The 26,283-nt window shown below is 42.3% G+C and overlaps 1 protein-coding gene across 1 annotated transcript in view; it reads right to left on the bottom strand.

Annotated features, from left to right (window-relative positions):
* The window catches only part of LOC129695572 (A disintegrin and metalloproteinase with thrombospondin motifs 3-like), a 251,354-nt gene that overhangs the window by 108,934 nt on the left and 116,137 nt on the right, over window positions 1–26,283 (bottom strand). Inside the window, exon 5 of the mRNA XM_055632651.1 lies at window positions 15,933–16,126. Within this exon, the coding sequence (XP_055488626.1) occupies window positions 15,933–16,126 (194 nt within the window). The remainder of the gene's footprint in view (window positions 1–15,932; window positions 16,127–26,283) is intronic.

Raw genomic sequence — 26,283 nt, 5'->3', positions numbered from 1 at the left:
AGGAAAAACTTTTTCACCCAAAAAGCTGTGAATCTGTGGAAATCTCTGCCACAGAAGGTAGTGGAGGCCAATTCACTGGGTGTTTTCAAGAGAGAGTTGGATATAACTATTAGGGCTAACGGAATCAAGGGATATTGGGAGAAAGCAGGAATGGGGTACTGATTCTGGATGACCAATCATGATCATATTGAATGGCAGTGTTGGCTGGAAGGGCCGAATGGCCTACTCCTGTACCTATTTTCTATGTTTCTATGAGATGAGGAGACATTTCTTTAGTCAGAGTGGTGAATCTGTGGAATTCTTTGCCACAGAAGGCTGTGGAGGACATCAGGCAGAGATAGATAGATTCTTGATTAGTACGGTGCCAGAGGTTATGGGAAGTTCAAGTTCAAGTGAGTTTATTGTCATGTGTCCCTGTATAGGACAATGAAATTCTTGCTTTGCTTCAGCACACAGAACATAGTAGGCATTTACTACAGAACAGATAAGTGTGTCCATATACCATAATATAAATATATACACACATGAATAAACTGATAAAGTGCAAATAACAGAAATGGGTTATTAATATTCAGAGTTTTGTCCGAGCCTGGTTTAATAGCCTGATGGCTGTGGGGAAGTAGCTATTCCTGAACCTGGTTGTTGCAGTCTTCAGGCTCCTGTACCTTCTACCTGAAGGTAGCAGGGAGATGAGTGTGTGGCCAGGATGGTGTGGGTCTTTGATGATGCTGCCAGCCTTTTTGAGGCAGCGACTGCGATAAATCCCCTCGATGGAGCCGATGATGGACTGGGCAGTGTTTACTACTTTTTGTAGTCTTTTCCTCTCCAGGGCGCTCAAATTGCCGAACCAAGCCACGATGCAACCGGTCAGCATGCTCTCTACCGTGCACCTGTAGAAGTTAGAGAGAGTCTTCCTTGACAAACCGACTCTCCATAATCTTCTCAGGAAGTAGAGGCACTGATGAGCTTTCTTGATTATTGCATTAGTGTTCTCGGACCAGGAAAAATCTTCAGAGGTGTAAACGCCCAGGAATTTGAAGCTCTTGACCCTTTTAACCATCGACCCGTTGATATAAATGGGGCTGTGGGTCCCCCTCCTACTCCTTCCAAAGTCCACAATCAGTTCCTTGGTTTTGCTGGTGTTGAGGGCCAGGTTATTGCGCTGGCACCATATGGACAGTTGCTCGATCTCTCTTCTATACTCTGACTCATCCCCATCAGTGATACGTCCCACAACAGTGGTGTCGTCAGGGAACTTGATGATGGAGTTCGCACTGTGATTGGCTACGCAGTCATGGGTATAGAGTGAGTACAGCAGGGGGCTGAGCACACAGCCTTGAGGTGCTCCCGTGCTGATTGTTATCGAGGCTGACACATTTCCACCAATACGAACAGACTGTGGTCTGTGAATGAGGAAGTCGAGGATCCAATTGCAGAGGGAAGCGCAGAGACCCAGTTCTGCGAGTTTGGTAACCAGTTTGGAGGGGATGATTGTGTTAAATGCCGAGCTGTAATCGATGAATAACAGTCTGACATATGAATTTTTGTTCTCCAAGTGGTGCAGTGCGGAGTGGAGGGCCAGCGAGATCACATCCATTTGTTGTGGGCGGTATGCGAACTGCAGTGGGTCCAGGTTTTTGTCGAGGTAGGAGTTGATTTGCTCCATGATCAACCTCTCAAAGCACTTCATCACCATCGGCGTTAGTGCCATTGGTCGATAGTCGTTGAGGCACGTCACCTTACTCTTCTTGGGCACTGGTATAATTGATGCCCTTTTAAAGCAGGTGGGGACCTCAGACCTCAGAAGTGAGAGGTTGAAAATGTTTGTAAAAACTCCAGCCAGTTGGTCCGCACAGGTTTTTAGAACACGACCGGGTATACCATCAGGTATACCTTCCATCCGGAAGAAGGTAGGAGAATGGGCCTAGGAGGGAGAGATAGATCAGCCATGATTGAATGGCGGAGTAAACGTGATGGACGAATGGCCTAATTGTACTCCTATGACAAATGACCTTATGACAAATGGAACTAGCTCAGGAAGGCACCCTTAGTCAGCATGGACAACCTGGCCGGAAGGGCCTGCTTCATTGCTGTATGGCGAAGGAATGCTGTATGGACTCAAAACAGGGAATGGAACTAAGTGGGCTATGCTCTTGATGGGCAGAAGCATTATTGACAAAAAGGTCTCATCTTCTCCTATGTAATAATACATCATCGTACTTAATATCAAATAATTAATATTGCGCTAACTACCTGTCTTGATTGTAATCTCCTAAAAACTGTCACCTGGTATTTGGATCCATACTGAAAAATATACTTTACCTATTAAAAATTTTCCTGATCCTCATCAGAACCACGAAGATTCAATTTGATCACCGCAAGAACATAATTAACCTCAAACCAACTGCACAGCTCAAGAGAAAGTTTATTTATTCCCGGCACATAATTAAAATGTTCAAGATAGATGCAGTCCTGTCGAGGTTATTTAAATGAATGAGAAAAAGCATAGCCAAACATATAATTCGTTTTTTTAGGGGGAAGGGGGGGGGGGGTGAGCACCATTCATTCTATGTTACATGATGTGCCCGTGTTAAAGTTTTGAATTGAGTTAGGATTTTTGAATTAAGGTGGGACAGCAAAGTCATGGAAGTAGGCAATTAGTCTATGCAATGGCCTAAAATTATTTTGGAAAGGAAAATCTTGAAAGAAAAAAACCCAAAACATACTGACTGTAACTACTTTTAATGAGGTCAGATCTAAGACATTTAATTGAAAACATTCCACCTAAAAGGAAAGACCGAAGCTCCTGTAAGTGGTACTAATGTAAGCAGCTGGATTTAATTAACATGTCTGGTTTTGTGACTGGCTACCAAAAATAGTCAGATTGAAATATCATCAATTTGCACTGTTGGTCTTCCAAAGCCTTCAACACAATGAGCTTTTCACCTAGGTTACAACATTCCAGTTCTCATAAGAAACTAAGAACATACAGAACATACATTTTCAAATCAGCTATTAAATATATCCCTATATGTGGCTTGCTTGCTGATAGTAAGGGGAAATTCCTTGTTGCTTCCATTACATTTGGATACTTCGATAACCATGGTGATTTCCCTTGGCAGCAATTCTTCTTGTCCAAGACTAAAAAGCTGGAGGAATTCGAGATTCCAACATATCCAGTATTTAGCCCTAAATTTCGGCCAAAATGATGACAAGGCATACATGCTCGTTATTTTGCATGTGTATACATTAACAAAAGTGCTTTCCCTGCTGATACGACCAAAGGGAAGTTTTAGAGGATGAGATATTCTACAAACTACAAAGGTGTGCTTAGATTCCACCCCGACTTCACCTTTCTAGTATTTGTAAACAACAGTGGGTCTCAAGTGAAAAAGCTGTTCTTATTTTAATCTCCATATTTCAATGTGTCTTCCAATTTCTTGTCAATTCATTACCATCTATGCCTTCCCAATATTCATCTATTTTTCTGTCCCTATTAATTTATCTCCTTTTCTATCAATGCGTTAATGTGTCTTCAATCTCTTTTCTTTTTCCTCAAGTCCTTTCTTGAACTGAAGGATAGGGGAACAGCATGGAGCTCCTTTTAACAGGTACCGAAGAAGGGTCTCGACGCAAAACGTCACCCAAAATCTGAAGAAGGGTCTCGACCCGAAACGTCACCAATTCTTTCTCCCCAGAGATGCTGCCTGTCCCGCTGAGTTACTCCAGCATTTTGTGTCTCTCTTTGGTTTAAACCAGCATCTGCCATTCCTTCTATACATACTTACCATTAGTCATTGAGATGGTGAATCTGGGTCCTTCCAGGCCATTCCTCTAATGTAAATAGTACACTACATAACCAGACATTAAGTTTTTTGAGTAAATGAAAGACTAGAGCCAACAAAATGTATGCTATGGAAAACTGGTCTCTGGGCAGGGTCTCTAAGAATATCATGGATTCAGCATGGAATATTCAAGTCTTTCCTAAAGTTGACCTGCATAAATTGTTTTCAGTGTTAAAGAGCTGATAATTCTAAGATCATTTCTGTCATCACAAGGATCTTAAAATCTGATTTGCTAAGACATTCCATCTTTGTCCAATGTTTCTTGGGCTGCATTATCTGCAAGGTGGTTGTATTTGGGAAATCAAAGCCTTCCAATTAATTGCAGCTGCCCAGGATATTTATGCAGCTGAATGAAAATGATTAATTGCACACGTACCAAAAATCTATTTTACATAACATCTGTTCATCTAATGCACCAAAACAGCCCTCACAGCTGCTTCTCTTGATTTTTGTATTCCTCTTCATGTTAGAAACATAGAAAATAAAGTGCAGGAGTAGGCCATTCGGCCCTTCGAGTCTGCACCGCCATTCAATATAATCATGGCTGATCATCCAACTCAGTATCCTGTACCTGCCTTCTCTCCATACCCCCTGATCCCTTTAGCCACAAGGGCCACATCTAACTCCCTCTTAAACATAGCCAATGAACTGGCCTCAACTACCTTCTGCGGGAGGGAATTCCAGAGATTCACCACTCTCTGTGTGAAAAAAGTTTTCCTCATCACGGTCCTAAAAGATTTCCCCCTTATCCTTAAACTGTGACCCCTTGTTCTGGACTTCCCCAACATCTTCCTGCATCTAGCCTGTCCAACCCCTTATGAATTTTGTAAGTTTCTATAAGATCCTCCCTCAATCTTCTAAATTCTAGCGAGTACAAGCCAAGTCTATCCAGTCTTTCTTCATATGAAAGTCCTGACATCCCAGGAATTAGTCTGGTGAACCTTCTCTGTACTCCCTCTATGGCAAGAATGTCTTTCCTCCTAGTCTATGTTAATCTGTTTCTTGCTCCGGTGGGCGGCGCGGCTCTGGCCAGCAGCGGCCTCTGCAGTCTGTCCGCGTTTTATTATTTTCTGTCTGGGTTTTAATGTAGTTTTTGTTATTTTTTGTTGGGGTGTGTGTGTGGGGGGGTGGGGGGTGGGTGGGAGGGGGGGGGGGAAACTTTTTAAATCTCTCCCTGCACGGGAGACCCGACCTTTTCTCGTCGGGTTTCCGTTGTCGTTGGGGCCGCAACGAGGAGCGGCCTACAACAGGAAGAAGCCGGGGACTCTGGTGCTACAACTCACCGTCGCCGTCGCGGGGCTGGCCGAGTCCAGAGCGGGTGGAGCGGTGGAGGAGCGCTGCTGCTGCTGCTGCTGCTGCTGCTGCTGCTGCTGCGGCCCGACCGGAGAGTCGGAGGCTCCAACGACAGGTCGGTGGACGGCGGCACCGGGAGCCCGCGGCTCCCTGGAGGGAGACCGCTTTTCAGGGCTCTCGCAACGGTGACTTCCCCCGCCCGAGTTGCGGGGTTGAAGAGCTCCTGGAGCGGGGCCTGACACCACTGCCCCGCGCGGCTTGGAATGGCCGCGGGACTCTGCGAGCGCACGCCGGGGGCTCTAACACCAAGACCCGGTGTGCAACCTCGCACCACCCGGCGTGGCTTTAATGGCCGCGGGACAATCGCCATCGCCAGCCGGGGGCTTTGACTTTGACTCTGACATCGGGGGGGGGGGGGGGAGAGTGCAGTGGAGAGATAAGTTTTTTTGGCCTTCCATCACAGCGATGTGATGGATGTTTATGTAAATCATGTTGTGTCTTGGGTCTATGTGTTTGTATGTATGGCTGCAGAAACGGCATTTCGTTTGGACCTCAAGGGGTCCAAATGACAATAAATGTATCTTATCTTATCTATCTTATCTCTTAATCTTTCCTCTCAACCACTCAAATAAACTTTCCAGATGAAACAACAATTCAATTGCATTTCTTGCAATCTAGTATACCACACTCGCTGTTCACAATGTTGGAGAACTACATTGGAGAACTAGATCATTTTGCAGAGTACCTGCATTAAGTCCTTAGGACTGGCCCTGAGCTTCCATTTTCCTGCTACTTTAATTCCTCATCCCACTTCCACTCTGACATCTGTCTGTGGCCTCCTGCACAAAATCGCGTTGAATCTCAGGAACAAAATCTCATTGTCTCTCTGGGCAAATTGCAACTTCCAGATTCAATATAAAATTCTCCCGCTTGAGTTAAATTGTTCTTTTTTCTGTCTGTATCACTATTGATAATTTCTGCCACTTCCATTTGTGATTCTAGTTCAGTTATTCCCTTTCTATTAGCATAGACTGAATTGCTGAGTAGGTCCCACAGTCCCACTGTGTGCAATGTATCGCACAGGCAAAGAAGTGCAATCAGGAAAGCCTTGGGAAAGCTGCCAACATAAACATGGATCTTTGTCACCGTGGTCATTCCCTCTTTTCCCCTCTCCCATCGGGCAGAAGATACTATAGGTTGAAAGCATGTACCATCAGACTCAGGAAAATGTCTTCTCCACTGCTATCAAGAGACAAAACAATCCTCCCATAAGCTTGGGTACTGTCCTGATTTTCTAACCTACTTCGGCCTATTATCTAAATGGTGGCCGATTGGGAAAGGGGGAGATGCAGCGAGACCTGGGTGTCATGGTACACCAGTCATTGAAGGTAGGCATGCAGGTGCAGCAGGCAGTAAAGAAAGCGAATGGTATGTTAGCTTTCATTGCAAAAGGATTTGAGTATAGGAGCAGAGAGGTTCTACTGCAGTTGTACAGGGTCTTGGTGAGACCACACCTGGAGTATTGCGTACAGTTTTGGTCTCCAAATCTGAGGAAGGACATTATTGCCATAGAGGGAATGCAGAGACGGTTCACCAGACTGATTCCTGGGATGTCAGGACTGTCTTATGAAGAAAGACTGGATAGACTTGGTTTATACTCTCTAGAATTTAGAAGATTGAGAGGGGATCTTATAGAAACTTACAAAATTCTTAAGGGGTTGGACAGGCTAGATGCAGGAAGATTGTTCCCGATGTTAGGGAAGTCCAGGACAAGGGGTCACAGCTTAAGGATAAAGGGGAAATCCTTTAAAACCGAGATGAGAAGAACTTTTTTCACGCAGAGAGTGGTGAATCTCTGGAACTCTCTGCCACAGAGGGTAGTTGAGGCCACTTCATTGGCTATATTTAAGAGGGAGTTAGATGTGGCCCTTGTGGCTAAGGGGATCAGGGGGTATGGAGAGAAGGCAGGTACGGGATACTGAGTTGGATGATCAGCCATGATCATATTGAATGGCGGTGCAGGCTCGAAGGGCCGAATGGCCTACTCCTGCACCTAATTTCTATGTTTCTATGTTTCTATTGCAGACATTGGACTATTTCTCTGAAACTGTAATGCTACGATGCTGTAATCTATATTCTGCACTGATATTTTTTTCTCTCTTTACACTACATGTTGTACTTAGTTTAGTTTAGTTCAGCAATACAGCGCAGAAACAGGCCCTTCGGCCCACCTGGTCCACGCCGACCAGCGATCCCCGCACATTAACACTATCCTACACCCACTAGGGACATTTTTTACATTTACCAAGCCAATTAACCTACAAACCTGTACGTCTTTGGAGTGTGGGAGCAAACCGAAGATCTCAGTGAAAACCCATGCAGATCACGGGGAGAACATACAAACTCCATACAGACAGCACCAGTAGTCGGGATCGAACCCTGGTCTCCGGCACTGCATTCGTTGTAAGGCAGCAACTATATCACTGTGCCACCGTGACCACTTGGGTATGGCTTGATTGAACTCATGTACATTATAATCTGATTTAATTGGAGAATAAGCAAACTAAAGCATTTCACTGTACTTCATGTGTGACAATAATAAACCAATCCAATCCAATCTGATTCGAACTGCCTCATTACCCATTTGGTAGCACTGTCCGAGAAATTATCTTTGTTCTACCCATCCTCCCACTTTCTCTGCTATTTTTGTTCTTCTTTCCCATTTCTAATCAAAAGTCTTAGATCTCAAATGTTAATTCTCAGCCCTCAGCCTGATCTGCTGAATGCTTCCAGCATTTCCTGTTTTTATCCCATGCTTCTCTATAACTGAAGGAGCAACATTTCTCTCTCCACAGATTCAGCACTGTAGCTGTGGCCTTGTGAATCCTCATATGCTATATTGCGCTGCTTCAATTTCCTGTCCCAATGCTACTGCCAAAAGCTTGGGCTCATTGTTAATCTTGAGCTCACCAATTAGTTGAACCACTCAGGAAATAAAAACAGAAATTGCTGGAAATACACATGAGGCATTATCACTCATACGCATTATCACTCTCTGTAATATCCAGTTGGGCCTATTACCTTCGCAAAATGTTATAAGGCATGAGATAATTCCCAAAATGGCTCATTTTTACAGGGCCAGTAATGTGCAGCCTGCATAGTATCTCTTCAGCAAGTTGAAGACTTGCAGGGGGAATATTCTAGGTGGTTAAAGCTCCAGTATTCCGGCGGGTTTTCACCCTGTATTCAAGGAGCAGGAAGCGCTGTTGAAGCTCCGGAAAGGAGCAGTCGGGAGTCACTAGCTGGCCTCGCAAGAGCAGCTTGTTGAACCAGGCTTGCAGTAATGGCAGGCCTGACCTGTCTAGTGAGCCCCGCTGAGGCTCCAAAGGAGCAGCTGGACAAAGGAGCAGCCTGTCTAACCAGGCTGGGAATAAATTGGTAGCGTGGCCTGCCCGGTAAAGCTCCAGCAAGGCTCTAAGAGGCTGTAGGTCGAAGAAGTAGTCTGTCCCATTCGGCTCAGGAATGCTGGCAGGCGTGCCTTGCACAACAATATCGCTTTTGAGCGCCGGAAACGAGCTGTTGGCAAGCATGGGGCTGAAGATGTGATCAGACATGGTCTGCAATGGAACTTTGCTGAAGCTCCAGCAAGCAGGTCAACCCGGGTTCAGAGACACTGGCAGGTAAGGTCTCTTTATTAACCTCCATAAAACTCCGAAATGGAGCAGTCTGCCGGCCCAGGTTTGGATTTACTGGCAGCATGGGCTGTTTAGTATATTTCACTGACTCTGGAGAAGATTAGGTTGATGCAGAGACATTGGCAGGGTCCATTGCATAGTAACCTCTGTAAGTTCCAAGTAGGAACAGCTTGGTTACCCTGGTTCAGGGTAGACCATCTTGGAACTGGCTGGCCATATGGGTCATATTGACCAAGGAATCACTGCCTCAAAATCTATGATTGAGGTTATCAGGCTGCTCAGTAGAGTGAAGTAGTTGAAGTCTCTCTCAACAGATGTTTAAATTTCTGTTCAGTTAGTGGAGTTGCCAGTTCATTGGAAATATCATTGCCATCCTTTCTGGGATAGGTAGCTACCAGCAGGAAGCCGGTCTGGCATGTAGTATTTTTTATCTGACCTGCAGGTTCATGTTGTGGATCAAAAATGTATATATAATAATCTGTAGGCTCTCAATACCAGTATTCCTGATTGAGTGGCTGGTCGAAGAGATTGTGTTGCGCACACTGGCGACTCAGACAGGTGGTTTCAGTCAGAGGACTGCGAAGCAATTCCTGGTTCAGGCTTGCATTATGCTAATCTACCACTCTGAGGAAGAACGCTGAGGATTCGTGGTGACTCTGACAGTCAAGAGTTGACAGGGAACTCGCATTCCCACATCAAGTGGATGCTGTGTTTCAGCTCTAGTCATAAGGTTCTGATTATATGTTATCAGCGAAATAAATGAATAAATAGATAATGCATCTTCCGCGGCAAGAGAAGCCAAAAATTTCCGTCCGTACGGTCAATAGAGGAAATGATGGTTCCAAGTGGAATCAGTGACATCTCACAAAGGATGAGTAGTCTGCCCAAGAACAAGAGGGGTATATTTCTGATATTTCTCAAGATTGCAGAAACATGGAGCATGCCAAATCAGGTTAGAATTTGGCTAATCTGATTATGTGTTTGGCTACCCAGTTTGAGATGGATGATTGGCTTTCAGCAATTTAGCTGATTCAGCTAATCGATCTTGAAGATGCATACTTTGCCATATCTATACACAAGAGGCACAGATATATCTCGTGTTTTGACAACAAATCCAGTGGTGGAAGCTAATGCTGCCCTACTCAGATCAAAAGGGCATTGTATCATCGAGTTTTTAGATGACATGCAAAATTTGCAGCTGATAAGACTTAGAGGTTTATCAGTAGATGCCTCTTACGATATTAAGGATGAGGCAACATGAAATTTAATAGTGCCAACTTTACCTATTCATTCAGGGTGTCCATGGTAAGGCGGCTGAAAGAAGCTCTTATTTACTCGAAGTCACGAGTGATGGCTGGTACAGCCTTTTTCTCGGGCAGCTAAATCTGCACGATTGTATGGGATGTTTGTGAACAAGATATGCAAGTTACTTTTAAACGGAAGTAACAGAGGTTTGTGTTTCTTTCAGTTTGGGCTTAGAGAAATGATTATGTGATAGCACAATTGACACTGCTTGTGCTGCTTTGTCATTCTCTATAGTCCCATAAGTGGGACAATAAATTATTGGTTATTCACCCGCTGTTCACTAATGTTATGCAAGGTGTCTTTTATATGACAGCTCTAAAAGCCTACACACATAGTAGTGTGCAATGTATATCAGTAATTATTATGCAGATATTCATCTACTGTATTCCTAATGGGAGCAGTATATTTTAAGTTGATTATGCTTTTACCAACTGATTTCAGCACAAACAACACAGTCATTACTAAATCTCTGACTCATTCTCTGAGTCATAACTGACATGAGGATAGCTTGTTGTGGGAATTATCTCATAAAGCAAAACGGGTATGGTTGTGTACATTTGGTGTTGACAGCATACCCACCAGATCGGAGATTGCGGGTGTTATTATGTATACAGGTACACTGAGCTTGCTAGTACCTATGAGATGAAGGATAGTTTCTTCATTGTTATTTAATAGTCTCTCAAGAGATTGCTAATGACTCATTTGCAGCCAATAGAATGGATATTTCCTTTTCATCATACAGCAGGAGGCTTACATAGTGCGTTTTCAGAAGTTATAAAATTTGGTTGAATATGTCTGGATGTTTGCAGATAGAATTCTGAACAGTGTTGCATGAGTTATTGTCTAACTCAAAGCCAATTGGGACTGTGGTCCGATTAAGAGCGATGGCCATGTATGCAAGTTAGCATCATGGTATTAATAACCCATGCTTTCTACCATTTATGGTTTATCTGTTTAAGTGTTTCACACGCACATTGGGTTACTGCATGAAACCACAGAGCTTTGAAGGTTTCACGTAGTCATTCACGTGACTTTGATATAAAATAGAAAGATTAAACAAAAACTTACCGTTTGAAGTTTGATCTTTATTTTATGAGAAGTTGAAGTGAGGGATTACGTGCCCTCCATTCCCAACCCTGATTCTCATAAAGATCATCTGGTAAGTCTAGGGTCGTTAATCTTTCTATAGTTTAAATCCGTACAACTGGTCTGTGGCTTCATACAGTTGCTCTGAAGATTGATGCGCATGCGGGCTGGCGGGCTCTTCACGTAATCCCTCACTTCAACTTCTCATAAAATAAGGATCAAACTTCAAATGGTAAGTTTTAGTTTAATCTTTCTATTTTTGCATACAAAGTACACAAGAGTCCCCACATTAGTGCTGGGGGGAGGGGAGAACAATGGAGGAGCGGGCGTGGGATACTTTGCAGCTGTTGTTGCCCTTTATGTGATGTCTATTTGTATACCATGGGTATGCAAAACAAAAAATATCACTGTGACTTGTCACATGTGACAATAAAACATCATTAATTCATATAAGGGACTTAGATAGGGTAGAATTCGTAAGGTGCATCCACAAGGTTTTTTTTTAAGCAGAAAGTCATGTTCTGCTAGGAAAAGGGCTGAACTTAATATTGTTTTAGGGAATGAGAATTGAGTTCATGGAGGAACTCTCTCATAAAAGTGGTCATAATTTGCTATGCATCAAAGGAGTAATGGGTAAAGGTAAGGTTGGTCCTAGAGTTAGACTCTTCAATTGGGGGACGGCTGATTTTATAGGATCGGAAAAATGTCAGTTGGGAGCAGCTACAAGACGCAAAAAAAAACAACAGGTAAGAGGGAAGGGGGGTTAAAGTTGAGACAGTAAGAGTTCGGAGTCAACATAACCCTATTAAGTTATAAAGTAAAAATGTTGAGATTTTGGAACCTTGGTTAACAAAAGATAAAAGACAGAACGGTATGTGAGATAAAGAAAATTGGTATGAAATGAGGTTTGAAGATTATGAAGTATCGAGGATGCAAGAAGGACACAAAAAGGACACAAAATGGCTTCAGAAAGAGGATTAAGGAGAATCCCAAAACTTTTTATATCAGGTTGGCTTGGGAAAGAGCAATCCCTCACGGACCAACAGGGAAATGTTAAGAGATGTTAGCAAACCCTATGGTGGATATATCGCCAGGGCCCGACATAATCTATGTCAGAATGCTAGGGGAAGCAAGGAAAAGATTGCTGAAGCTCCAACAGAAGGTTTTGTATCTCAGAGAGCTAATATTGTCCCCTTGTTCTAAAAGGGCAGTGGAAATAAGGAAATTATAGGTGAGCCTTACATCAGTGGTGGAAAAAATAGTGGAAAAGGTCCAAAGGATAAAATTAATGTTCCCTGGAAAGATAGACACTGATTTGGGAAAGTCAGCATGGTTTGTGCAGGGCAAATCCCATCTCACTAAGTGAATGGATGAAAGCAGCACATGGAAATAAGAGGCTAAGAGGTTAGTGGTGGAGGGTTGATTTTCTGACTGGAATTTTTGCGATCAGTGATGTATCACAGTGATCAGCGCTGGGGCATTTGTAGTTTGTCATATCATAAATGACTTGGATGAGAATGAAGGTTGGCTGATTGGGAGGTTTGAAGTTGACAAGTAAAGTGGTGGAGGTAGATAGTGAAGAAGGTTAATTAAGTATAGAGAAAGGCATAGATCAGCTAGAAAATTGGGGTGGGGGGGGGGGGGAGGGATTGGGGGAGCTGTCTAGCAATTTAATCCAGACATGTGTGAGGTAATCCTTTTTGGGAAATCAAATGCTGGCAAGACATTTGCAGTAAATGGCAGGTACGTTAGTAATGTTGATAAACTAAAAAACCTTATGGATCCCTAACCGTGCGAGACCAGAGTTCCCTGAAATGGCAGGAGAAGTGAATAGGGAGGTAAATAAGGCATTTGGTATGTTTGCCTGCAATGGTCAAGGCATTGAGTATAAGAGCTAATATGTCATGTAGTAGCTGCACAAAACGCTGGTTAGGACGCATGTGAAGTATTATGTAAAGTTCTGATCTCTACACTACTGGAAGAATGTTGCAGTAATGGACAGGATGCAGAAGAGATTTACCAGAATGGAATGGACTTGGCATGAGCAGAGATTGGCTAGGTTTGTCCTCACTGGAGAATAGTTGAAGGGAAAGAAAATTGAAGGAGATTTAAGGGGCAAAGTTTTCAAACAGTGTGGTGATGATAAGGGATGAACTGCCGGAGGAGGTAGTGGAAGCAAATACAATTACAAAGTTTGAAAGGCATTTACACTGGTAATTGAACAGGAGAGGCATAGAGTGATATGAGCCTTATGCAGACAAATGCAATATTATATCAGAATGTATGAGTTGGCCCATTGGGGCTGATTCTGTGTGAGTAAAACTTTGGCTTTAATGCTCTTCTGAAATACCTTCAAAATTCTGCTAAGTTGCAGGCAAATTAATTAAAACTGTTGTTCTTGGCGAAAGCAAGATTTAGAGAAGAATTAATTTTGTAGAATTTCAGTGGAATGAATTGGGAAAAGATATTTGATCTAGGTGTGGAGTCCATCACAAGGTTGTTTTCAATTTAAAATTCTCATCCTTTGAGATTACAAGAAATCTCTTTACAGAGTTACGGAACCATGAAATGGTTTGCTACGTGCAGCTAAGTCATGGATAATTACACCTATTAAGGAAGGCTCCAAAAACATTTGAAGCAGAGAAAGGATTATAATTGGAAGTAGAGCATGGAGCTGCGGAGGTGTGTTTATGTCAGTTTAGGGAGAAGCTAAAGACAAAACGGATGAATAGTCTTTCAGTGTTGTAAGTCCCTACAATTTTAGAAAAGATTGAGAGAAAAGATTGTGGCCACTGAACCAGCAAGTTTGTTGAGTCATATTTAGTAATATCATGGTTGACTGACAAACTAAGGAGACAGCGGAGAGAACAAATGTAAAAAGTGCTGAGTAATTTATGACCCAATTGCCTTCTGGTCCCAACAAGCATAATGAGGGAACCTGGAGAGAGCATTTAAAAGATGCTGAGCTGTAGTAGAGTGGCCATTGAGGGAGAGATTATGTTAAGGTTGAAGTGCAGTGAGTTGTAAATGCTGAGACTTTGTCTTGAGGTGCTTTGATGAAGAGGCTGCTTTGGTGAAGAGAGTGCAAAATACCCCTCATGAACAGGTATCTGGTTTTGGATTCCATTGGGGCAGATGGCCTTGCAGAGGGCAGCAGCAGTACCACCAGCCAGATCAGTACCACCAGCCAGATCAGTACCACCAGCCAGATCAGTACCACCAGCCAGATCAGTACCACCAGCCAGATCAGATCGGTACAACTGGTTCTGATGTACATCATGGGAGGTGGAGATAACGGGAACTTAGCACTTGGGCAGCTTGCAACCCAGTGGCATGAATATTGATTTCTCTAACTTCAAGTAACCTTTGCATCCCCTCTCTCCTATTGTGAAATAAGGCTGAGCAAGAGACAAAAGAGTCAGTGGGGACATTTTGAAACCAGGGGCCATAATTCAAATAGTTTTTAAATAGTTGTGGAAACAATAGGCCTGGTCCACAACAAATTCCTAAAGTGGGGGGAAGAGAAGGCATTGGACAGGAACTTGCTAAGGTTGATTGGGAGTGGCTGTTTGCAAGTAAAGGGACATGTGGCAATTGAGAGGATTTTTAAAGCAATATAGAGAGAGTTTGGGGACAGCATGTTCTTGTTTGTTTGAGTGTAGGACAAGGCTGACAGGATTAGGAAACCCTGGTTGATGAGGAATATTGAAGCACTGGCCAGGAAAATGGACATGGACATATGTATAGGTGACTATACCTGATGTATGTCGGTTATAGCTGTCCCTGCCAACTTGGTTAGCATGGACAAGGTGCTGAATAGTTCTATGACATAGTTCCCTGAAAATGGGAACACAGTGAGACAGCATCATGGAGGTGGAATTTGGCACATTTGCTTTCATTGGTCAGGCCACTAAGTACAAGAGTTAAGATGTTATGTTGCAGTTTACAAGACACTGGTGAGATAACACTTGCATTATGGTGTGCAATTTGCGTCGTCAGTAAGATGTGGTAAATAATCATGACAATATACTTGGACTGCGGGGCTTGAGTTATAACGAGAGGTTGGATGGGCTGGAACTTTTTTTGTGGAATGTAGGAGGCTGAGGGTTGACCTTACATCAGTTTGTAAAATAATGAGGGGCCTAGATAAGATGGATGGTCTGTTTTTCACCCAGGTTATGGGAGTTGAAGACTACAGGGGCATAGATTTTAGCTGTGAGGGGAAGATTTACAAGGGACCTAAGGACAACATTTTCACACCAAGGGGGATAAATATTTGAAACCAGCTTGCTGTAGAGGCAAGTACAATCACAGTAATTAAAAGACGTTTGGACAGATACATGGATAGAAAAGATTTCAAGGGATATGGGCCAAACATAGGCAAATGGAACTAGCTTGGATAGACATTTTGTTCAATATGTATGAACTTGGCCGAAAGGCCTGTTTCCACGCTGTGTGACTGACTTTATGACACAAAACAGATGGTGAATGAAAATTGCATATCTTATATTAGTATAAAGAAATATGAATCGTAGTAGATCTGTAAAAGATTTTTGATGTCAAATACTATATAGCATCTTAGGAAATGACAAAACAATTGCAAAATAACCAGAACTATCATGCAACTTGCTACAGCAAATATATGTCCATAACGTTTTACATGAATTCAGAAGTTTTGAAAACATGACACCACAGTACAGATACCTACTATATTCATTAGGGTCAACAGGTAGTTCTGGACATGTTCTTTCCCATGGAACCGCACTACGGAGTCATCCACTCCCAAGAGCACCTCAATGTTGTAGTCATCATCTTTCGCATGTCTCCGTTGCCTCAAGGTTTCATCCAATCGTTTTCCAACCTTGTCATACACACGGTCTAGGTCACCAGCAAAGTCAGATCCTGTCAACAAACACAATCAGTGTTTAGCACAAACTGAATCTGAGTGGATTCTGACAGCATGTTTTGCTAGAGAGCAGATATTATACCTACATTCAGTAACCTTGAAAAAGTCTGTGCTCAGGACGCTGGCCTGTGGAATTGAAGAAGGGTGGTCACAAACTCACAAGTTCTCAAGTTATGGGAGTAGAATTCAGCCATTAGGCCCATCGAGTCCATTCGGCCATTCAATCATGGCTGATCTTGGCCTCCTAATCCCATTTTCACCCCTTATCACCATAACCCTTGACACCCGTTCTAATCAAGAATTTGTCTATCTCAGCCTTAAAAATATCCACTGAATTGGTCATTGGAACATGGTTAAGTTGTGCAGCATCTTGATCTCTGCCACTTTCAAATCATAGAGTGATTGATAGAATGAATCAAGAGAACACCCAAAGGAGTTCACATGGCTCCTTATGCCCATGCATCAGGGCTGAGAGAGTCATAGAGTCATACAGCATGGAAACAGGCCCATCAGTCCAACCTGCCCACAATGACCAACATGTCCCTCCTACACTAGTCCTAATTGCCTGCATTTGGCCCTTTCCCCTCTAAGCTTGTCCCATCTACTTTTAGTGTGAATCATGGGCTGATGGGAAATTTCATTCTTCTTTTATTGCGACACCAGTCACCTGGCCAGGCTCATTTCCCAATAAAAGTCCCAATAATCTTCTTGGCCACACCAAACAATTTCTGTCCCATCTAATCTTCCTGTCCTGAGTAAGTCCTAGTCTATATTGGGGAATCATCAAATAGAACAACCCTGTGGTTCTTGCATCCTTCCGTAATCTGTTTACATATCTAAACCTATATCTCCCGTTGGTTATTGTGTGGCCTATAATATTCCATCAGAGAAATTGCTCGTTTTCTACTTTTTAGCTCAACCCATAATGCATCTGTAGACATACCTAACAGTATGCCCTCTCTGAATACCACTGTGACATTCTCCCCGATTAGTAAAGCTCCACCACTTTCACTCCCATCTCTATCTTATCGGAACATATTGAAACCCAGTTTTTGAGCTGTCCGTTGTATCTCTCTTGCAACCAAGTTTCTGCAATGGCCACCTTATCATAATTCCAAGCGATGATCCAAGCTCTAAATTCATCAGCTTTACCCACACTCCTCCTTGCATTGAAGTAAACTCACTTCAACCCTTCATTATCCCCATATTCATTAACGTCTCCCTGCCTCTGATTCCTTTGAGACTTACTTATCATAATCTCCACTGTCTGGATTGGAGGGTAGCTAATGTTATCCCACTTTTTAAGAAAGGTGGGAGAGAGAAAACGGGGAATTATAGACCAGTTAGCCTGACATCGGTGGTGGGGAAGATGCTGGAGTCAACTATAAAAGATGAGATAGCCGCAATTTTTGATAGCAGTAACAGGATCGGTCAGAGACCGCATGGATTTACAAAGGGGAAATCATGATTGACTAATCTTCTGATGTGCACTCTACCCCCAATACCATGTGCCCTAATTTTGCCACTAATCTCTATGTGGATTTTCTTTAATCTGATTTACAAATGGCATTTCATGGCCCCTTTTTACCCCCTTGAATTACCGGGGTACCAGTTTTCCTGCTTGCGCAATGTTCTTCAAAGGCCCTGCCTGATTTCATCTTATATAGAACATAGAACAGCGCAGCATGGTAACAGGCCCTTCAGCCCACAATGTCTATGAAATCATGATGGCAAGACAATGAATCAATCCAAAAGCCTCTTAAATGCCATTATGGTATTTACCTCCATTACCATTCCTGGCAGCATATTCCAGGCTCCTACCCTCTGACTGTCATTGTGACATTCTCTCTGATTAGTAATCCAACTCATCCACTTCTTTTACACCCTCTGAGGGAATTAATCTTTGGAATTCTCTCCCCAAAAGAACTAGGGATGTTCCATTTCTGAGACATTCACAACATCGATTGAGTTTGTATGGTAAGGGAACAGAGGGATTAAATAGTTCATACAAGAGAGTGGGGCTGAGATAAAAGAAAAGCTCTGATTTATTAAAATGCAGACCAGGGGTGAAAGGTTGCTCAGGCTACATTTTTTCTGTTCTTATTGCAGCAGTTGGCCACTAGATACCTGATCATTCCAAGTTTGAGTCTCTGCAAGTTGTGACCCACTGATTACCAAATTGGGAGAATCACTCACATCAAATATATGAGGATTTTAGCACCAGATTCCTGAATTTGCAATGAAAAGGTTCATTCTCCTTTGAATGAATGCTGTTTGGGACAAGCTAATGTTATGCAGTAGTATGGATATATATGATACTGATTAAGAAGGACTGATCTAGTGCGACGTATGCTGGGCATGCTAAAGTTAATGTGAATTTTCCACTATACATAGAATAAAAGTGCAAGTGTCAAATTATGAAATAGTAAAAACATTTACCCAAATGTTTAAGTGAAATTTCCTGCCTTAATTATTTGGATTAACGCTCTGCCAACCTAAACGCCAAAGAATACTGCCGTTTGCTATACTAAATCAGCATTTCCTCACCTCCAAGTCAGTTCCTGGAACCTGCTCAGTGCATGGACCACTGGGTAGACATTATGGAAATTATTGCCACTGTGTTCTTCACTATATTCACACAGAGAAGAGTAATTATCATGTTTGGTGTGGGCATTGTGTGGCCAAAGGGTCAGTTCCCGTGCTGTACTGTTCTATGTTGTATAAGATCATCCGTCTGCCTCCTGCATTCCAAAGGAATAAAGTCCTGGCCTGCCCTATCTCTCCCCGTAGCTCAAGCCCGAGTTCTGGCAACATTTTTGCAAATCTTCACTGCACTAATTCCAGATTAATAAAGTTTTTCCTATAGCAGGCTGACCAAATTCAAACACAATACTTCCACTAATGTCTTATACAACTGCAATGTAGCATTCCATTTCTATACAAAATTCCCTGACTGATGAAGGCCAGTGTGCCAAGTCAAGTCAAGTCACATTTATTTATATAGCACATTTAAAAAACAACTCTCGTTAGCCAAAGTTCTTTACATTTGTTATAAGAATAGTATAAACAAACAAACTATATACATATATACATATAGCCCTCGCTCAGTGGACGTCATAAAAGGCTTGGGAGTATAGATAAGTTTTTAGTCTTGACTTAAAGGAGTCGATGGAGGGGGCAGTTCTGATGGGAAGAGTGATGCTGTTCCACAGTCTAGGGGCTGCAACGGCAAAGGCGCGGTTGCCCCTAAGCTTATGCCTAGACCGCGGGATATTCAGCAGCCCCAAATCGGCCGATCTGAGGGACCTGGAGGTGGAGTGGTGGGTGAGAAGACTTTTAATGTAGGAGGGGGCAAGCCCATTGAGGGCTTTGTAGACATAGAGGAGGGTCTTGAAATGTATACGGAACCGCACAGGGAGCCAGTGGAGAGAGGCCAGTGGAGAGAGGCCAGGATCGGGGTGATGTGGTCCCTTTTTTGGGTACCCGTCAGGAGTCTCGCTGCGGCGTTTTGGACCAGTTGTAGGCGGGACAGGGAAGATTGGCTGATGCCAGTGTAAAGAGAGTTGCAGTAATCTAGGCAGGAGGAGATAAATGTGTGGATGATCTTTTCGAGGTTATCAAAGTGGAGGAATTGGTTTGTTTTAGCTATCGTCCGAAGCTGAAAGAAGCCAAAAGCTTTCTCCCCCACCCTATATAACCTCAATGCTGTTTTCAGAGAACTATGTACTTATACTAGATGTGCCTGTTTTACAACAGTCCCCAAGGCCTCATTGTTCATTGTGTAGGTCCTGCGCTGGTTTGATTCACAAAATTCAACACTTACCCGCATTGAACTCCATTAGCCATTCCTCAGCTGATTCAGATCCCTCTGCAATTCTTAATTCTTCTCTGTCCACGATACCGCCTATTTTTGTGTCATCTAAACACTTACTAGTCATGCCCAGCATTTTCTCATCCATATCGTTGGTATATTTGACAAACAGCAATGGGCCCGGCACCAAACACAAATCGCAGGCCAGTGTGAAAATAAAACCTTCCACCACCACCCTCTACTTTGCTACAAAGCCAATTCTGTATCCAGTTAGCCAGCTGTCCAGAAGCCTATCATGTGGAATCTTATCAGAGGCCTGCTGATGCCGTATTGACTGCATCTACAGCTCTGTTTGTTTTTAATTATTAGTGTGCTTGTAATTGACTTCAGTGGGAATGATAAATGGCTCCCGCTATTTTCCTGATAAATGTATGCGATGTGTGATATAATCGATGGGGACAGACAGCACTGTTGCTAATGCAAAATCATCACTAGCAATTAATGCAATTCATCGTGTCACATTAAATTACCTGACAGATCTATGCTCAAGAGAGATTATTATGTTGTAACAAACAATTAGCTTAACTAATGCAACACATTTCATTAAAATTTCCTACAGGAAGGACACAAGGAAATATTTATTTACTTTTACACTTGTGAGCTAAGCATTTAGATCTCATGCAACAAACGTTTAAATTTTATGCTCATATTTTCCTCTACCGACTATAGTAAAATCAACAAAAACAGGGCGGTGATAACCACCTGATATCATTTGGACCAAAAATAAGAGAATCGGATGCACTGGGTCGGATCCTGCATGGTCTGATGCGATGCCCTTGCTCAACCGTGCCAATCCTAACCTTTTGTGACCACACAGGCCCTGACGTACCTAATGCCTTGGCCACAACAGGCAAATGTGCCATGACTGGTGACTAGGCCTTTTGCCAATGCACTCAGAGGCCTGATCTCTGGCAGAAACCCTGAAGGTTATAATGCTATGGGCTTGAAAACCCCATTAAAACACAGTGAATCAAGAAACATATACAAAACAAATGCAAATAAAGGACTTTGAAAATTTATGTTTTTCTCAAGGTAATGCCATTCACGTAAGTGTCTATGTCTGCTTAAATTGAAGGTCCAGGCATGGTCTATGTGCCTACTTTGCTCATTAATACATGGTCCAGGGAGCAGTGAGCAGTCAGTTGCATCTGTTCCTGACCCCCATGTGTCATATTTCTAAACTACAATCCTATATGCAAACATCCAGAATACCTTGACATGTGAACAGCTAGCTAGCTGGCACCATAAGAATGATCCTCATTGAATCCAACTCATTATTAACAAGCAAGGTAAAGAATCTTTCTCAGAATAATCATTGAATGGGTAGCGATTTCTTGGAATTCATTTCTTGGAAATTGAAGCATATTGGACAACTTAACTATTTTAAACACAAGCCATCCCAGGTAACAAATGATTTCTGTTTTTATAAACACCCATAAGTCAATTTTGACCAAAATTCAGAAAATACACAAAAATCACTCAACATGTTAACCATACTTCCAGAGTATTGTAATGAATGGCAACAAAACACATAAGACTGATAAGAAAGAACAATACAATTACTAAAAGTGAAAAGATCCTTGTTTTTAGTATGAACATTGTCCATATGAACATTGGACTTTTGAATTTAATAGTATTATAGGAGTTCATTTATATATACACCTATGCATTAATCAGGTGTTTATAACCTGGTATGTCGCCTGCATAAATATAATATTTTCCTTACAATACATTAAGAGGTTCATTGCATTTATTTTCTTATTTATTCAGTAAGTTGTATTTTATTCAATCTGCGATGGCATACATTGACAATCCCTGGTGAATCTGTGGAATTAGAAGGCTGTGTAAGGCAAATCAACAGATTTTTAATTGACAGATTCTTGATTAGTACGGATGTCAGGTGTTACGGGGAGAAGGCAGGAGAATGAGGTTGAGTGGGAATGTTAGATCAGCCATGAGTAAATGATAGAGTAGACCTGAGGGGCAAGTGACCTAATTCTGCTCCCACAACTTATGAATCAATGCTGTTAAGTACATAAAGGTCAACTACATTTCCTCTTTGTGATCACAGATAAAGTAAATGTGCTTTACTGTCAATTAAACACTTCAGGGTATTGATCATTGTGTCAGTGCATTGAAAAAGGCTGCCATGCTGATCACCCTCTAAAACCAGTGTGGAAAGAATCAGATAATCTACTTTGTTTGTCGCCTTACTTGAGAGACAAAATTCTCCCAGTTATTCAAAATCGTGGCATGGATCTATTACATCTTCTAAGAAGGCAGATGAGCTTGATAGCTGATATATCGATGGAAAGATACCATCTTCTCAGTGCAGATTGCTTCACCGTTGCACAGGAATGCCACTCCACATTAGACTCACAGGCATCTGAGTACAACGCACAATATTCTGACTCGGAGAAAAGAATATTAGCATAATGTCGTAGAAGGAGAAAAATGAATGGGAAACCTATAAATTAAAGAAGCAATTGCATCCTATAATGGATAAGTACATGGGAAGCTGCAGAAAGTAGTGGACAATGCATGGTCCATTACGGGCATTGACCACCCTGCCATCGAAAGGCTCCACAGGAAGCATTGCATCAGAAAGACAAAAATATCATCAAAGACTCATACCACCCTAGTCACGCTCTCAACTTGCGTCTGCCACTGGGAAGAAAGCGTCGGAGCCTGAGAACCATTACATTGATGTTTAAGAACAACTTCTTCCCACCAACCATCAGACTCTTGAACCACAGTGTTCAATCCTAACCACAACCCTACCACAGCACCCAACTACTGTGGATTTTGTTTCAGGTTCGCACTACATACTTCAGATTGCACTATTATTGGGGATATGGGGAAAAAGCTTTACGGGGTACTGATTTTGGATGATCAGCCATGATCATATTGAATGGCTCGAAGGACCGAATGGCTTACTCCTGCACCTATTTTCTATGTTTCTATTGTCTACATAGCATAACTGAAATTTTTTTTGTATTAATGTTTTTGTATACTTGTTTTTGTTGTTGCATTAATGTGTCTGCTAAGCTGCGGCAAGTAAGGATTTCATCATTCTGTTCCTGGTGCATATGACAATTAAGTTTATACTTGCTTAGGACCCTTTTCATACTGATAGCGAGGGGGGTGGGGACGAAACATGAAACAAAAGATCAGGACAAATCAGGGCTGGCAATAGATAACCTCAGGCAGGGCAGTTCCCTCAGAGCCCAACTGTTTGCCTGATTCAGCCCTGATTTATCCTGTTTTTTTTTCTTGCTTCCAGTTTCCAATCCCCCCCCCCCCCCCCACCCCCGCCTCCTATCAGTCTGCAGAAGGGTCGCGACCCAAAGCGTCACCGACCCATTTTCTCCAGAGATGTTGCTTGACCCGCTGAGTAACTTAAGAATTGTATTGTTCTGATCCCAATGCGTATGACATTTAAACACTCTCGATTCCTGAGGTTAAAGAGATAATTTTTGGTGGGAGAACAGCGTTGGCGTTTGCTAAAAATGCTAGTACTGGTCACAATACCAGCTCAGTGAAGTAGTCCATTCCATTGACGGTCATATAGCAAAGAAACAGTCCCTTTAAAACATCCTGTCCATGTCTACTATCTCGTACCCATCTATGTTACTCCCATTTATCAATACTTGGTTTGTGGCTTTCTGTGCCTCGGTGATTCACATGTTCGTCTAGATATTTCCTCTTTGTTAGGAGAGTTTCTGGCTCTGATCAGGCAGTGCAGTCAATACAATTATTTATTACTTCATAGTTTGAATTGTTCCCTTTTTGGACTGGAAGAATACTTATAGGTTTGTATACGGGCCTTAGTTTTCTGTGGCCAGTTTAATGAGCAATTCATGTGCAAATATAGAAATACTTTGAAGCTCATGAAGAGCAACAGGACAAGCTGGAGTTTCACAAAAATAACTGCAAAGCAACGTCCAGCAACCTTCAGCAATTTGCGTTATTTCTCTTCATGCTGTTGAAAATTTACAATTTGATAACAGCATGCACACTATTATCCACGTTAGCTATCCAATTCACTGCCAATAACTGGTAGAAATAAGATAGTGTAGAAATGTACATAATCATATTTGGATCCACTAGGCTGTCAACCTTAACAAAATAAAAAGTTATTGGAGTGAAGACAACCTAGCATGGCAGTGTGACAGGGTATATATCAGAACATCAATGGAATCTTGTTTGCTTTCCTGCATAACTGGTGATGAAAAATAACTCAAGAAGCTTAACACCATCCATGGCAATGTATTTTATTTGATTGCCAGTCCATCCACTCTAAGCAACATCACGACAAATGTAGCAGAGAAATGAAAACATCCACATCTCTAAATTCCTCTCAGCCTGCAAAGCATCCCTCCCCCAAACACCATGCCACACACTATTCAGTTTGTGAATGTATGAGACAACACCTTCATTATCTCAAGGAGATCTATAAATAGTCATACATACAATCATAAAGCTTTTCAGCACTTTTACCCAACTTGTCCATGCCGACCAAATTGCTTAACCAAGCTAGTTGTGCTTGCCTCTGCCTGGCCTATATCCGTCCACACATTTCCAAACCATTGTCGGACAATGTGAGAAGCTTGGGATGAAATTGCAGTGGGAATTAAGGCTTTCGCCCGCACAATAAACGAAAAAGACATGACACAAGATCAGCAGGATGCACTGGCTTTATTTTACAACTCCCAATATGAGTTAAATAGTATTAGGAAGAGTGCCATCCAACCGGCTTTGGACCCCAAATTTGCAGGCCTGTGCAAACCAGGAACCTCCAAACCACCAATATTACTATTTGGAGGTGACTTATCCAAACAGGTAAAATAACTTGACAAAGAGGCTAAAACCCTGGGGCTCATTAAAGCAATGTCTAAAAACTACTTCGGCCAGAAACAGCACCCCTACGCACCCACCAGTCGGACAAGACAAACTGGTGAAGGCCAGGTACACTCAACATCGGTCTTTTTTAGGCCATGGCCCAAACCGGCCTTCCTGGGAAATACGCAAACCACCAACACCAACCCAACTACAGACCACCACCGGCGCCTCACCGTCCACGGAGGATACCGAAAAAGTAATAAACCTACCACTGGTAACCATGGAGGTAGGTGGGTCTGGTTCCTTACGAATTGAAGGGAGCATGGAGGTTGGTGGGAGATTACACTTTTATCTGGATGCATGGAATAAGTTAACTACCGACACTTATATTTTAAGCAGTATCCAGGGATATACCATAGAATTTATACAAAAACATAACCCTCCAGTTCAGCATGTACCGAACCGAATGTTCGTGCTCACAGGCAAAGAAAAATTAAAAGCACACGCTGAACTACAGCGGCTTTATAAAAAAAGGAGTAATTGAGAAAACCCAACACAAATCACAGGAATTCGTGTCCAATATCTTTATCAAAAACAAGAAAGATGGTGGTTGCCGCATCATCATAGATTTGACTAATTTGAATACTTTTGTACAATATATTCATTTCAAGATGGAAACCTTTGTTACTGCTAAGCAATTGATTTCCAAAGGTTACTACATGGCAAGCATTGATTTAAAGTATGCTTACTATACAGTACCCATAAGAGGTGACCACAGATGTTATTTAAAATTCAACTGGATGGGTCACTCTAGAAGTACAGGGCACTACCCAATGGGCTAACATCAGCCCCCAGGTTGTTCACTAAAATTTTGAACCAGCCCTAGCGTTTCTGCGGAAACAAAAAAACATGGTAATGGCATATCTAGATGACATACTTATTGTGGGCAAAACTTTGGAATTGGCTAAACAAACGGTAACAGCCACAAAACAATTATTTGAAAAACTGGGGTTTATCATCCATCCAGTTAAATCTAAATTAATGCCTTCAACCACAATGGATTATCTGGGGTTCACCATTAACTCAGTTCACATGTCAGTGACTTTGCCGAAAGAAAAGGTTACAGCCTTAATAGAGGCTTGCAGCAAAATCATTGACAACATTAAACCATCCATCAGACTGGTAGCAAGAATAATTGGCAAAATAGTGGCTGCGTTTCCAGCCACACAATTCGGACCTTTACATTATCAAAATTTACAGAGGGCTAAATTACGAGCACTCAAAATTAATGGTGGGGCCAATGAAACTACCAACAGAGGCCATAATGGAACTAAAATGGTGGAAAGATAACTTTGGGCATTGTTCCAATCCAATCATTATCAGCAACCCGTCTATGGTACTACAAACTGATGCCAGTGCACTTGGTTGGGGTGCTACCAA

Source organism: Leucoraja erinacea, chromosome 3, assembly GCF_028641065.1.
Source record: "Leucoraja erinacea ecotype New England chromosome 3, Leri_hhj_1, whole genome shotgun sequence".
NCBI classification, from domain to species: domain Eukaryota; kingdom Metazoa; phylum Chordata; class Chondrichthyes; order Rajiformes; family Rajidae; genus Leucoraja; species Leucoraja erinaceus.
This window is presented reverse-complemented; position numbering and strand designations above follow the sequence as displayed.